Here is a 13247-nt window from a genome sequence, read left to right as displayed (position 1 = left end):
TGTCATGATGTCCACTCGCAGCAACTCCATCCTTCTGTTGTCCCAAACAGAGGAGTCAGAGAAGAAAGGTACCTTTGATGGGTATTTTTTTTTTTTTTTTGGTTTTTTGAGACAGGGTTTTGTGGTGATATTGTGTTCCCCAATAATTGTGCACCCTAATAAACTTACTGGGGTCAGAAAACAGAACAGCCACTAGATATAGAGGCCAGAAAATGGTGGCACACATGCCTTTAATCCTAGCATTCCCGAGGCAGAGATCCATTTGGATCTCTGTGAGTTCAAAGCCACACTAGAAACAGCCAGGCATGGTGACACACGCCTTAAATCTCAGGAAGTGATGGCAGGAAGCAGAAAGATATATAAGGCGAGAAAACCAGGAACTAGAACCTGGTTAAGCTTTTAGGCTTTTGAGCAGCAGTTCAGCTCAGATTCGTTCCTGACGAGGGAGGACTCAGGGGCTTCCAGTTTGAGGAAACAAAATCAGCGGAGGAATTGGCGAGGTGAGGTTAGCTGTGGCTGGTTCTGTTTCTCTGATCTCTCAGTGTTCACCCCAATACCTGGCTCAGGTTTGTTTCTATTAATAAGACCTTGTAAGATTCGTGCTACAGGGTTTCTCTGTGTAGCTTTGTGCCTTTCCTGGAACTCACTCTGTAGCCCAGGCTGGCCTCGAACTCACAGAGATCCACCTGCCTCTGCCTCCCAAGTGTTGGGATTAAAGGCGTGTGCCAGCACTGCCTGGCTGATGGGGACTTTTTATGCTTGAGTTTTATTTGTTTGTTTTCGATATGGTGGCTTGAACCCAATCTGGCATGCCAGGCAGGCACTTTGGTGCTGACCCCTGCCCCAGGCTCCTCACTGGCAGCTCCTTGGCAGGTGTTCTGCCACAGGAACCTGGCCTGCTGTCCTCGCTTTTACTTCTTCTTATTGTATATGTGTTTATTCTCTAGTGTGTGTGAATACCTGTGTATATGTTTCTGTGTGTGTGTGCACAGGCATGTATGGAGGCCAGAGGCTGATACTTAGTGTCCTCTTCATGGCTATCTGTGCTGGTTAGTGTTTTTGTTCAACCTGGCGTAAATTCAGAGTCGTTTGGGAAGAGGGAACCTCAGTTGAGAAAATGTCGCACCAGATGAGCCTGTGGTCAAGCCTGGGGTGCATTTTCTTAATTAGAGATTGGTGTGGGGCAGCTGTGACGGCTCTTCTTGCTTGTCAGCTGTATCTGGAATGAACTATATTCCAGAAATGGAGGGCACACTTGTGATCTCGATCTTGAGGCAAGATGACACATGCCTTCAATGCAGACCCTAAGGCTTGGAAGGCACACATTTAATCGGGGCTGCCCCTCCTGCTGGGAGCCTATATATGGACAGTGGGAGAAGCAGGGGTTCCTTCTTCCCCTGTGTACCCTCAGCTTGTCAGCACATCCATTCCAGCTGAGACGCCCAGTCTCCTGGGACCGAGCAGCCACTAGATTCTTAGATTTTGCATTCGCAGCTAGCCACTGTTGGACTGCAGCCTGTAAGTCATCCCAATTAATATGTGTACACACACACACACACACACACACACACACACACACACACACAGAGAGAGAGAGAGAGAGAGAGAGAGAGATATTCCATGAGTTCTGTGACTCTAAGAGAACCTCCACTAATACAAAGGCCCAGACCCCTGGGGGGGTGGCACTTCTTGCCGGTTGGTCTTGGATGGTATAACCCAGTTATAATAATAACAGAAGCAAAGTGGAGCTGAGAAGAGTTGCACTTTGTATAGCATTTTCCAAGCCCCAGCCTGCCTGGCTTCAGGTGGCTGTGCGACCCTGGGGAAATTACCTTCCCTCTCTGTACTTTGGCTTCTCCTCGGTACACAGAGCTATTAAGAGTGCCCACAGGGGGTGGGGTGCGGTGGAAAGAGTGCCTGTGAGCTGGCCAGTGGTGGTGCACGCCTTTAATCCCAGCACTCGGGGAGGCAGAGGCAGGTGGAGCTCTGTGAGTTTGAGGCCAGCCTGGTCTCCAGAGTGAGTTCCAGGACAGGCTCCAAAGCTACACAGAGAAACCCTGTCTCCAAAAACCAAGAGTGCCTACTATTAGGGCCAAGGTTGGTGGTGCAGGTAGAAACAGGTAGATTTCTGAGGTCAGCCAGGGCTACATAACAAGTTCCAGGCAAACCAGGGCTACATAGTTGAGACGCTGTCTCAAAACCAAAAAGTGTCAGCCATGGGGGCTAAAAGTGGGGTGCGTGAGGCCCTGGTTCAATCCCCCACACACCAAAAGGGAGGGGGAACCCCAAACCCTTGTATACGGTTGGCTCTCAAGAAAGGTCATTTGATAAGTGCTTCCTGGGCAAGCCTGAGGACCAGAGGCTGATCCCAGACTCACGTGAACGCCAGGCGTAGGGGTGTGAGGAAATGTGAGGGCCTGAGCTCAATCCTTAGCATAGAAACGGAGGAAGGCAGCCGGCAGGTAAAAGCACTTAGAGCTTTGATCCCCAAAACACACATGAAAAGCTCGATGTGTGGTACGAATCTGCAATACCAGCTCCCCCGCAGTGAGAGCAAGGCAGAGAGAGGAGAAGCGTGGAAAGTTCTCACGTGCCTCGCTTGGAACACACAGCATGGCAGAAACAGAAGACCCTGGCCAAGTAAGTTCAAAATCCTCTTAACAGGGTGGACAGCCTTCTCCACACTCACATGCACACATAAACGCGCGTTCCCACACACACACACACACACACACACACACACACACACACACACACACACAAAACAAAAGTTGTCTACTGCTGGATGAGGTTGGCAGCCGAGGGTCTAGTACAGCCCAAATAAACAGTCTTGGGAGCCTGCAGCTTTGCAGAGAAGGCAGGCGTGCCTGGGCTCTCCCAGCTCCTTTCTTCAGCTCGCCCCTCCTGCTGGCATCCTGGCAGGCACCTGAAAGGAAGCCCTACCTTTGACCTGCCTCCCTCTAAAGCCTAGCCACACTGGTTCTAGGATGTCAGCAGGTCCACCCTGGGCGGGGTTTCTACCCAGGCCTGGAGGAAGGCTCAGGAACCTCCTTTGGCCCTGAATGAGGGGCTGGGCTGGAAGGAACACTGAGCTGCCTGCTGCAGGGCCGGCCACCTGTCACCCATTCGGAGGGCTTTTCTGTTACCGCAGCCAGAAGAGGTGAGCACGGGCCAGGGGATTGGGAACAGCTCCCCTGTTCCCTCAAGGAACCCTAGGGATCCAGAAAGTGGACCGGTTGGTCTCTGATCCACCCTAGGGCTCTGGGAGGAGATGCCATTGCTGGTAAACAGGATCCAGAACCTGGTTCCCCCAGACTCTGGGTTCCCAGCCTGAGTCCTCAGCCTCAAGTCCTCAGCTAGTTCCTTCAGCCCCCCCCCTACCCCCCCCCCCCCCCCCCGCCCCGAGCCTTCCAGATCCTGAGTTCCCAGACCTTGGTTTTTCCGATCCCTAGGTCCCCAGCCCCTCATGCCCCAGCCCCTGGTCCCCCAGCTCTGGTCCCCCAGCTCCTGGTCCTCCAGCCCCTGGTCCCCCAGCTCCTGGTCCCCCAGCTCTGGTCCTCCAGCCCCTGGTCCTCCAGCTCCTGGTCCTCCAGCCCCTGGTCCTCCAGCTCCTGGTCCTCCAGCTCCTGGTCCCCCAGCCCCTGGTCCTCCAGCCCCTGGTCCTCCAGCCCCTGGTCCCCCAGCCCCTGGTCCTCCAGCCCCTGGTCCTCCAGTTCCTGGTCCTCCAGCTCCTGGTCCTCCAGCCCCTGGTCCCCCAGCTCCTGTAGCACCCCATAGCCTGACTTCCTGCACTCCCATCTGCCATCCCTCTCCGGTTGGTTCCCCAGCCCCAGTTTCCTTTGTCCCCTCAGGTCCCTCCCTGCTGACTCCTGGAACAAATGTAGATGGAGGGCAGAGCCGGGCTGAATGCAACCGGATTTTCCTGTTCCCATATCCATGGCTTCTACATCAGTCCAGGGGCCCTCAGAAACCTGCAGTTGCCCCTGCCATGGGGGAGAGTAGATCCCGGCTCAGTCCATCACAACACCCTCTGTCCCTCTGTGTGAGTCTCCAGTGACAGCTCTCTCATAAGCTGCCCTGAGATTCATAATGCCAACGTTCCTCGGCACAGGGACGGAACAGGCGAGGGCAGTGCCAGTCACAGGAATGGCACTGGTGGGGTGGGGCCAGGCGTGGGGCTGGGTCCTGCCTGTGGGTTGGTTGATATGGAAGGGGGTTGGGGGCAGGGCACTGTCTTGTTGGAAAAGGCAAACAGAGGAGGCTGAGCCAAAGGCTGAGAGAAAGGTGGAATGGCTCGTGCTTGTCATACTAGTACTCAAGAAGCTGAGGCAGGGGGATCGCTGTAAGTTAGGTGTCAGCTTGGACTACATCAAAAATCCCTGACGAGGAAGGGAGTGAGGGAAGGAAGGTTTCTAGGGGAGTGGGAGCAGGGTCCCTCCTTCCTAGCTGGGACCTCTTTCTGAAAGCATACCGCACCCCTCCAACGGAAGTTCCTAGAGACCCAGATGGAGGAAGGGGCAAACCTGGACTCAATTCTTTTCTTTAAACCCTGTGACCCCCAGAGGTATTGAAGCAGCTGTAGAAACTGAGGCTGGGCAAGTGAACTTCCTGACCACAGAGAACAAAGGGGAAATCCAGGCTTTGCCCACTGCCAGCAGCCGCCTCTGGCTCAGCCAAACTGCGCGCTCTTCGGTCTCCTGTGGCCTCAACAAACACGCTCCCCCTTCCCTCCATGGCCCTCGGGCTTCTCCCACTCACCCAAGCTCCTCTCTTATATATATATGTGTGTGTGTGTGTGTGTGTATGTATATATGTATGTGTATATATGTATATATATGTATATATATGTATATGTATATATATGTATATTTTTATTGCTATTATATGGAAGGTAGAGCATTCAAATGTCTAAGTCCAAGCAGAAGAAGGCAACTTGATGGTGATAGCCAGGATAAGAGGGAAAAGGCATGGCATTGCCTGGATTCTCACAGAAATAGAGGCCATTTCACTTAGGACCCATTTATATAGATTTATCTTGGTACCTGGACCTAAATAAAGGGTCTCAAAAAGGCGCACTGGAAATAAGCATGATTCGGGATGGTATCTGGGGTAAGACACCCTGAAACAGCAGTTCTCAACTTGTGGGTTGTGGCTCCTTTGGGGGGTCACATATCAGATATCTTGCATATCAGGAATTTGCATTATGAAGACACTAGATACTTCACTTATGGTGCTGGGGGTCTGTGTCCTCCAGAGCCTTCCAGCTCGGCATCTCCACCACCGGCTCCACTGCGTCCTCGGCCATGGTCAGGGACAGTTCCCGAGGGGCACGCGCCTGGGTGGTCTGTCCTGTCTGTGTGCACTAATCACACAGTGCACTTGTTCTCTCTCTTATCGATCTTAATGGTTCCTGGCGCCTCTCGGCTCCCTTTGCTATAGATGGGCATGAAGTCACCTGTGATAACATGAGTTGGTAACACCTGAGCAGCTCTGGGGGTTTACCAGTCAGTACTTCCCCAGTCCACAAACTCCTGTCTGAAGCCGCAGTCAAGGGCCACACAGCTCTGGCCACGACCCAACTCTCTTCCCCAAAGCTAGATGTGAGGTTTCACAGCAGGATCTGGGCCTTTGGTCCCCCCTACAGCCTCCACATCGTCACTCCCCTTCCTGGGGAATGGGAACCAGCACAGACGCAGCCCGAAAACACATTATTCCAAATCACCCTAAGTTCCTTCCTCTCACAGGTCACACAAGACTTCTTCTGTTCCTGTTTGCGGCAGGAGAAACAGAGCCCTCGGCTCAAAGCTGGAGGTAATGGCCTGATTTGGAAGTGTGTTTTTCCATTGTTTTTCTCCCATACAATTGGTGCCAAGATGAGTTTAGTGGGGGAGGCCTGACATCCCAGATGCTACAGAGGCAGAAGTTCAAGGCCAGGCTAGGTAACAGCATAAATTCATCCTGGGCAGCTAAGAGAGACTCTGTCTTAAGAGTATAAGTTGAGGACATGACTGCTCCAAGGTATGGTTGAGGGGAAGGCTTTTATTGTACCCATGAGAGAGAGCACAGTCAGAGGCACCTGGAAGTGTTCTGACTGAGCCAGGCTAGCAGACTAGACTGGGCCGTGAGAAGAAAAGGGCGAGGGAGGAGAGAGGGCAAACGGATGAGGAGAGGTCCAGGAGAGGAGCCAAGAGAGCTCACAGCCCAAATGGCTGGTTAGACAGGCATCAGAGAAGCTTCGGGAGAGAAGGAAGCTCAGGCAGGGGCTGGAGCCTTGAGGGTAGGGGGCGGGCTTGGCCAGCCTGAGGACTTTGTAAGAGGTGCTTGCGATGCTGAGAGCCTGCTGGCCAGCATCTGCTTTGCTATGTTAAATACGTGCCTCCAGTCAGCCATTTGTCCCAGGTTTCAGACCTACCACCAGCGACACCACTTACTCCAGATAACCAGACACACAACCCATGATGCCCACTGGACAGCATGTAAGGAGAGAACCAAGAGTACGTTGCTTTTCACATCTTCAGGACTGTTAGAGGCCTGGCGACACCATCTTGATCTGCCCTGTGCCTGACCCTAGAACCGTGAGAGGCTGGACCCAACTTTTGGCTAAAACACGTCACACAGGTGAGCAGCCTTGGGGACATAGGCTTAGGACTGTAGTTAGGGACTGAGAGTGTGAATTTGTGTGATGAACCTCTGCATAATAAAGTATAATGTTTGTTATACCTACTATGCATACCTACCTTCTTGCTCTCAAGGACCAAGAAAGCTATGGATGAAATGGTAGAATTATATGGGAATGAAGAGCTGGGCGAAGGGGAACTCATGAGCTGGAGAAGTTTAGGGTGGGAGGCCAGCTGAGAAGAGCCCCAGGTACTGAGTGAGCCTAGAACCAGCATGCGCTTGGGTATGCTAAAAGACCCCACAGATAGCTACTTGTCCCTCCTGACGGTGATGGGGAATGGCTCCTTTGGCAGAGGGGAAAGGGAATTTGGGAGAGTGGAGTTTCCTCTGGGTCTGGCAAAAAGGAAAAGGACTGGAAATATTGGTTCCATCTGCTGCTGTGTCCACGACCTCTAACCGCAGCGGTCAGGGGTTAATTAGTCAGGGCCATAGAATAAATTCAGGGCCGGCCTGGACAACTTAGTGAATACCGTCTGCAAGTTAAAACAACAGCAAAAACAAGGCTGGGAATGTAACTCAGGGGTAGAGTCCCTGCCTAGAGTCCCCCAGGGAGGCGCTGGGGGCATGGCTCATTCGGAAAGGGACTGCTAGGCATGCTGGCCATCCTGAGTTCCAACTCCAGTACCAGAGAAGGAAAAAGGAAAAAGAGCAGACCGGCAAGGAGAGAGTGGGTAGGATGAAGTCATCTCTACTTGTCCCTCCGCCCCTGCTCTGTCCTCTCTGGTGTGACCTGTCTCTGGTAGTCTTTTTCGTGAGTGTGTGTATGTGTGTGTGTGTGTGTGTGTGTGTGTGCGTGTGTGCGTGTGTGCATTTGTGTGTGTGTGCATGTATGTGCGTGTGTGTGCGTGTGTATGTGTGTGTGCATGTGTGTGCGTGTGTGCATGTGTGTGTGTGTGCATGTGTGTGCGTATGTGTGTGTGTGTGTGCGTGTGTGTGTGTGTGTGTGTGTGTGTGTGTGTGTGTGTGTGTGTGTTTTGGGGAGGGGGCTTGAGACAGGGTTTCTCTGTGTAACAGCTCCGGCTGTCCTGGAATTCACTCTGTAGACCAGGTTAGCCTCAAACTCAAACAGAGATTTACCTGCCTCTGTCTCCCGAGTGCTGGGGTTAAAGGTGTGTGCCACCAAGCCTGGCTTCCTATGTGTGTTTTACTGAGACAAAGTCTCACACTGTGGCCCTGGCTTGTGTGCAGTTGCATGATCCTCCTGCCTCAGCTTCAGAACTGCCACCCTTGCTCCAGGCTGCTTTCTTTCTGCCTCTGTAGCTATTAGCATTTTCAGTGTGCACACCTCCTGAGGTTGGGGTGGTATCCTTTGTTTCCTGTGGCTCACACTTGTAATCCTAGCACTTGGGAGGCTGAAACAGGGGGATTGTTACAAGTTTAAGGCCAGTCTTGGCAACATAGTGAGTTACAGGCCAGTCTGGGTTACAGAGTGAGACCCAGTCTCATAAAAGCAAATATGAGGAAATAAATAAAATCTCCTGAGTGTAGCTGAGCTGGGAAGTTGGTACAGCCCAGCACGTCCTTTCAGAAAGTCACAGGGGACCGGAGAGGCTCCTCCCAACGAACCCACACTCTGGATTTGTTCAGTTCACACCCAGGCATTGAGTCTACAGGCATGAATTTGTTTGTGGTGTATGTGTTCATGCATGCACGCATGCCTGTACATGTGCACCTGTGCCTGTGGAGGTCAGAGGTCAGCATTACTGTCTTCGATGTCAGGCGTCTTTCTCTACTACCTTTCCACCATAGTGTCTGTTTGTTTGGTTGGTTTTTTGAGACGGGGTTTCTCTCTGTAGCTTTGGAGCCTGGCCTGGCCTGGCTCTGTAGACCAGGCTGGCCTGGAACTCACAGAGATCCACCTGCCTCTGCCTCCCGAGTGCTGGGATTACAGGCGTGTGCCACCACCGCCCAGCCCCACCATAGTTTTGAGACAGAGTCTTTCACTGAATCTAGAACTCGAAAATTCAGTCACACTGCTGGCTGGTGAGCTCATTTTGACCCAGACCGCAATGTTAGGATTACAGAGTCAGGCCACCAGCCTTCTCCACGGCGCTGAGGAGGGACTGTACCCACCAGGCCACTCGCTCAGATCACCTTATTTAATTTTTATTTTTACTTATGTACATGTGCCTGTGCAGGTGCCCAGGGAGAAGGGAGGATTTCAGATTCCCCGAAACTGGAGTTAGGTGTTTGTGAACTGCCTGATGTGGGTGCTGGGTCCTCTGCAAGAGAGGTCAGAGCTCTTAACTGCTGGGCCAGCTCTCCAGCCCCTCCACCTTATTTTTGAGACAGGGTCTCTCACTGTGTAGGTTCAGTGGTCAGTCTAGGCTGGCCAGCAGTCCCCTAATATTTTCCTGTCTCTGCACCAGCTGTTGGGGTACAGAGACGTGTACCACCAAGCTGTATGTAGGTGCCGGGGACTCAAATTCAGTGTTCATGCTGGCTCAGGGGGTACTTCACCCACTGAGTCTTCGCCCCAGTCCCAAATGGTTTATTTTGAAGAATTTCGCACAGCTTGGGCTGGCTTTGAACTCACATCAATTCTGCTGCCCCTGCCTCCTGAATACTGAGATGACAGACAAGCACCATCACACCTTGCCTGAGTTTCTTCCGGTGAATTACAAATCAGAAGTGTATTTCAGCCTGCAGTCCTACGCCGGCAGGTCTGAGTTGACTTTGTAACTGCACACCTGTGCAGAATGCAGCCTCTAGGCTTTGATCGGCTTACAAGCTGCTTGATATAATGCCAATATCCTCTTGACTCAGTCACTGGACCTAAGCCTATGATCAGGATTGCAGGCCGTGGGCCAAGACAGCCAGAAACCTTTGTCTCTTACTTGGAGTTGCACAAAGCCTCCTTTGGAGGCTGATAGCAGAGCTTGCTCTGTGTTCCGGACCACGTGTCCTCTGAAATGAGGTGGTAAGACTCCTGACGAACTTGGGGAGCCTTGAAGCCCTTGAGCTCCCCAAAAGTTTCATTCCTGTCATGCAGGCCTGAGTCTTTTTCAGTGACTGGTCACTTGGACTTAGTCTAACTGACATTAGCGTACATGTTGGTCACACCCTGGCTGCAGATGGCAAAGTTCACCATCCTCTACACCAGCGGTTCTCAACCTGTAGGTGGCAACTGCTTTGGGAGTCAAATGACCCTTTCACAGGGGCTGCCTAAGACCATCAAAACCACAGAGATTTACACATTTAGGATACATAACAGTAGCAAAAGTAGTTACAAAGTAGCAACAAAAATAATTTTATGTTTGGGGCTCACCACAACATGAAGAGCTGTATTATATGGTTGCCTGCCTCTGGAGTGCTGAGATTGAAGGTGTGGCTTGCTGGGTTTTGTTTTGTTTTTGTTGTTGTTGTTGTCATCGTCGTCGTCGTCCCTCTCCCCCCCAGAAAGGGTTTCTCTGTGTAGTTTTGGTGCCTGTCCTGGATCTTGCTCTGTAGCCCAGGCCTGCCTGGAACTCACAGAGATCCACCTGCCTCTGCCTCCCGAGTGCTGGGATTAAAGGCGTGCGCCACCACCACCTGGCTACAGCTTGCTGTTTTAAAGATTTGTTTTCGTGTGTGTGTGTGTGTGTGTGTGTGTGTGTGTGTGTGTGTGTGTACACCATGTTTGTCCTCAAGGTGGAGTTACCGAGTGCTGTGAGCTCCCTAACACGGGTGCTGGAGACCGAACTCCAGTCCTCTGCTGTGAGCTCCCTAATACAGGTGCTGGAGACTGAACTCCGCTCCTCTCCTGTGAGCTCCCTAATACAGGTGATGGAGACTGAACTCCACTCCTCTGCTGTGAGCTCCCTAACACAGGTGCTGGAGACTGAACTCCGGTCCTCTGCTGTGAGCTCCCTAATACAGGTGATGGAGACGGAACTCCGCTCCTCTGCTGTGAGCTCCCTAACACGGGTGCTGGAGACTGAACTCCGCTCCTCTCCTGTGAGCTCCCTAACACGGGTGATGGAGACTGAACTCCAGTCCTCTGCTGTGAGCTCCCTAACACGGGTGATGGAGACTGAACTCCACTCCTCTGCTGTGAGCTCCCTAATACAGGTGATGGAGACCGAACTCCGCTCCTCTGCAAGTGCAGCAAGACCTTTTAAGCACGGAGCCATCTCCCCATCCCCTCTGTTTCTTTTGTTCTGGTTTTGGTTTTTTGTTTGTTTGTTCAAGACAGAGTTTCTCTGTGTCGCCTGGTTGTCTGGGAACTCGCTCTGTGGACCAGGCTGGCCTCCTCTCCAGCCTGGGATGGAAGGTGTGCGCCACCACACCTGGCTTTTTGTTGTGATTGTGAGGGAGGTGTGGGTCTGTGGAGGTCAGAGAACTGCTTGTATTCCGTTCCTTCCTCCTACCACAGAGTCCCCTTCCCATGTCCCATCATGTCCCTGATTTTGTTGTTTTTTCCACATGCCTCATTTGAACATTTGAAGCATACTTTTCTTCCAAAGAGGACATCAAATGGGGCGTATTGGCTCACTCTGTAATCCCAACACTGAAGCAGGAAGATTGGGCTCACAGTTCTTGGCTAGCCTGAGCTATAGAGTGAAGTTGTGTCTCAAACAAACCAAAAAGAAAACAAAAAAACACATGCTGAGGCACAATCCAGGTGGCTAGCCAAAAGGATGCCAAGTATTTATGCACACACGCCTGCAGGCGAACCCCGAGCCGCTCCCCAGCTAACTGCCTGCTTTCTTTCCGGGCAGCCATGGCCAACGCTCAGGTTCCTTTCTCCTTTCCTCTGGCCCACTTCCTCATCTTCGTCTTCGTGACTTCCACCATCATCCACCTCCAGCAGAGAATAGTGAAGATTCCACCTCTGTCAGAGATGCCCACAGGAGACCCAGCAGTCACAGAGATGCCAGGGAGTGGCGAGATGCCAGGGAGGAGCCAGCTGCAGGGCATGTTCACCATCAATTCCATTGGCCGCCTGGGGAACCAGATGGGCGAGTACGCCACGCTGTTCGCCCTGGCCAGGATGAACGGAAGGCCCGCATTCATCCCCGCGGCCATGCACAGCGCCCTGGCGCCCATCTTCAGGATCAGCCTTCCGGTGCTGCACGGCGACACGGACCGGAGGATCCCGTGGCAGAACTACCACCTCAACGACTGGATGGAGGAGCGGTACCGCCACATCCCGGGACGCTATGTGCGCCTCACTGGCTACCCGTGCTCCTGGACCTTCTACCACCACCTGCGCCCCGAGATCCTGCAGGAGTTCACCCTGCACGACCATGTGCGCGAGGAGGCCCAGGCTTTCCTGCGTGGCCTGCGGGTGAACGGGAGCCAGCCGAGTACGTTTGTGGGTGTCCATGTGCGCCGGGGGGACTATGTGCATGTCATGCCCAATGTGTGGAAGGGCGTGGTGGCTGACCGGGGTTACTTGAAGCAGGCCCTGGACAGGTTCCGGGCCCGTTATCCATCTCCAGTCTTCGTGGTCACAAGCAATGGCATGGCCTGGTGCAGGGAGAACATCGATGCCTCCCGAGGGGATGTGGTGTTCGCTGGCAATGGTATCGAGGGTTCGCCAGCCAAGGACTTCGCACTGCTCACCCAGTGCAACCACACCATCATGACTATTGGAACCTTCGGGATTTGGGCTGCCTACCTGGCAGGTGGGGACACCATCTACCTAGCCAACTACACCCTTCCAGATTCTCCCTTCCTCAAAATCTTTAAGCCAGAGGCAGCCTTCCTACCCGAGTGGGTGGGCATCCCTGCAGACCTGTCCCCACTCCGTAAGCACTAACACAAGCCAGTCCTTGGTCCCCCTTCCATCTCTAGGCAGGAGGAGCTGTGTGTTAGACTCACAGGAAGAGTCTTCTCTCTGGAAGAAGTGTGCCCAGGGCTGCAAACATGAGAACAACTGATGTGTTCAGCAAACACGTTTACAGGTTAGGCATCACCAGTATTCATTAACTGACTAGCTCAGACACATCCTCGGTGCCCAGTGCCCGCCAACCACCACAGTGCCATCACCATGTTTTAGCACAGCTTTCTCATCGTGCCGGAAAGGCTGCCACCTGAAGACAGCCACTTCCGGAAGCAGCAAGAGAAGGTTCACTGCCTCACTTGGGTCCTTTGCAGGGTGAGACAAACACTCGTCTGTCCACTTTTTGTCACTATACTGAAATACCTGCAGCTGGCTCATTATAAAGGTGCAGTGAGTACCTCATGGGGATGGCATTCCCGGGATGGGCCAGTCAACAGTGTATGGGAAGCATGAGCAAGGAGAGGGACTGGACTTTATAGCAACCACCTTTCAAGAACTGACTACTGAGACTGTTCACCCCTTTGAAGGTGGTGCCTTCAATGTCCTAAGAACTTGTTGAGGTCTGTTAAAATTTTATTTTTATCTTAATTACGGGTATACGTGTGGGTGTGTGCACTTGAGTGCAGTAGGATCTTCAGAGGCCAGAACTGGGTGTCAGATCCCCTGGAGCTGAAGTTATAGGCAGCTGGATGCTGGCAATTGCTCTCTGAACCTCTCTCCAGTCCCCTTGGCTCTGCCTCTCAAAGGTCTGGCCATCGCCACAAGGACCATAGTCAAGTCCAATGAAAACCACACCTCTGTA

At 52.7% G+C, this 13247-nt stretch overlaps 1 protein-coding gene across 2 annotated transcripts; it reads left to right on the top strand.

Moving 5' to 3' along the window:
• Nucleotides 1-2108: 2108 nt before the first annotated feature.
• Nucleotides 2109-13033, top strand: LOC102907953 (fucosyltransferase 2 (H blood group)). Of its 2 annotated transcripts, XM_042276511.2 has the most exons (4): nt 3003-3160; nt 5745-5811; nt 6519-6618; nt 11379-13033. In XM_042276511.2, exon 4 carries the CDS (start codon nt 11381-11383, stop codon nt 12419-12421), a length of 1041 nt encoding a protein of 346 aa, XP_042132445.1. In that variant the 5' UTR covers nt 3003-3160; nt 5745-5811; nt 6519-6618; nt 11379-11380; the 3' UTR covers nt 12422-13033. The 2 variants fall into 2 exon arrangements, with proteins under 2 accessions (XP_076398520.1, XP_042132445.1); XM_076542405.1 differs by lacking the exons at nt 3003-3160; nt 5745-5811; nt 6519-6618 and adding an exon at nt 2109-2640.
• The last annotated feature ends 214 nt before the right edge of the window (nt 13034-13247 follow it).

The sequence above is a fragment of the Peromyscus maniculatus genome, chromosome 1 (assembly GCF_049852395.1).
Source record: "Peromyscus maniculatus bairdii isolate BWxNUB_F1_BW_parent chromosome 1, HU_Pman_BW_mat_3.1, whole genome shotgun sequence".
Classification (NCBI taxonomy): Eukaryota; Metazoa; Chordata; class Mammalia; order Rodentia; family Cricetidae; genus Peromyscus; species Peromyscus maniculatus.
This window is presented reverse-complemented; position numbering and strand designations above follow the sequence as displayed.

Bases quoted from the DNA above. Each gene is read 5' to 3' on its own strand.
- LOC102907953 (XM_076542405.1), top strand. From the start codon at position 2,499: ATGAAAAGCTCGATGTGTGGTACGAATCTGCAATACCAGCTCCCCCGC. The intron at 2,641-11,378 runs GTAAGTTCAAAA...CTTTCCGGGCAG, and splicing joins AAACAGAAGACCCTGGCCAA to CCATGGCCAACGCTCAGGTT.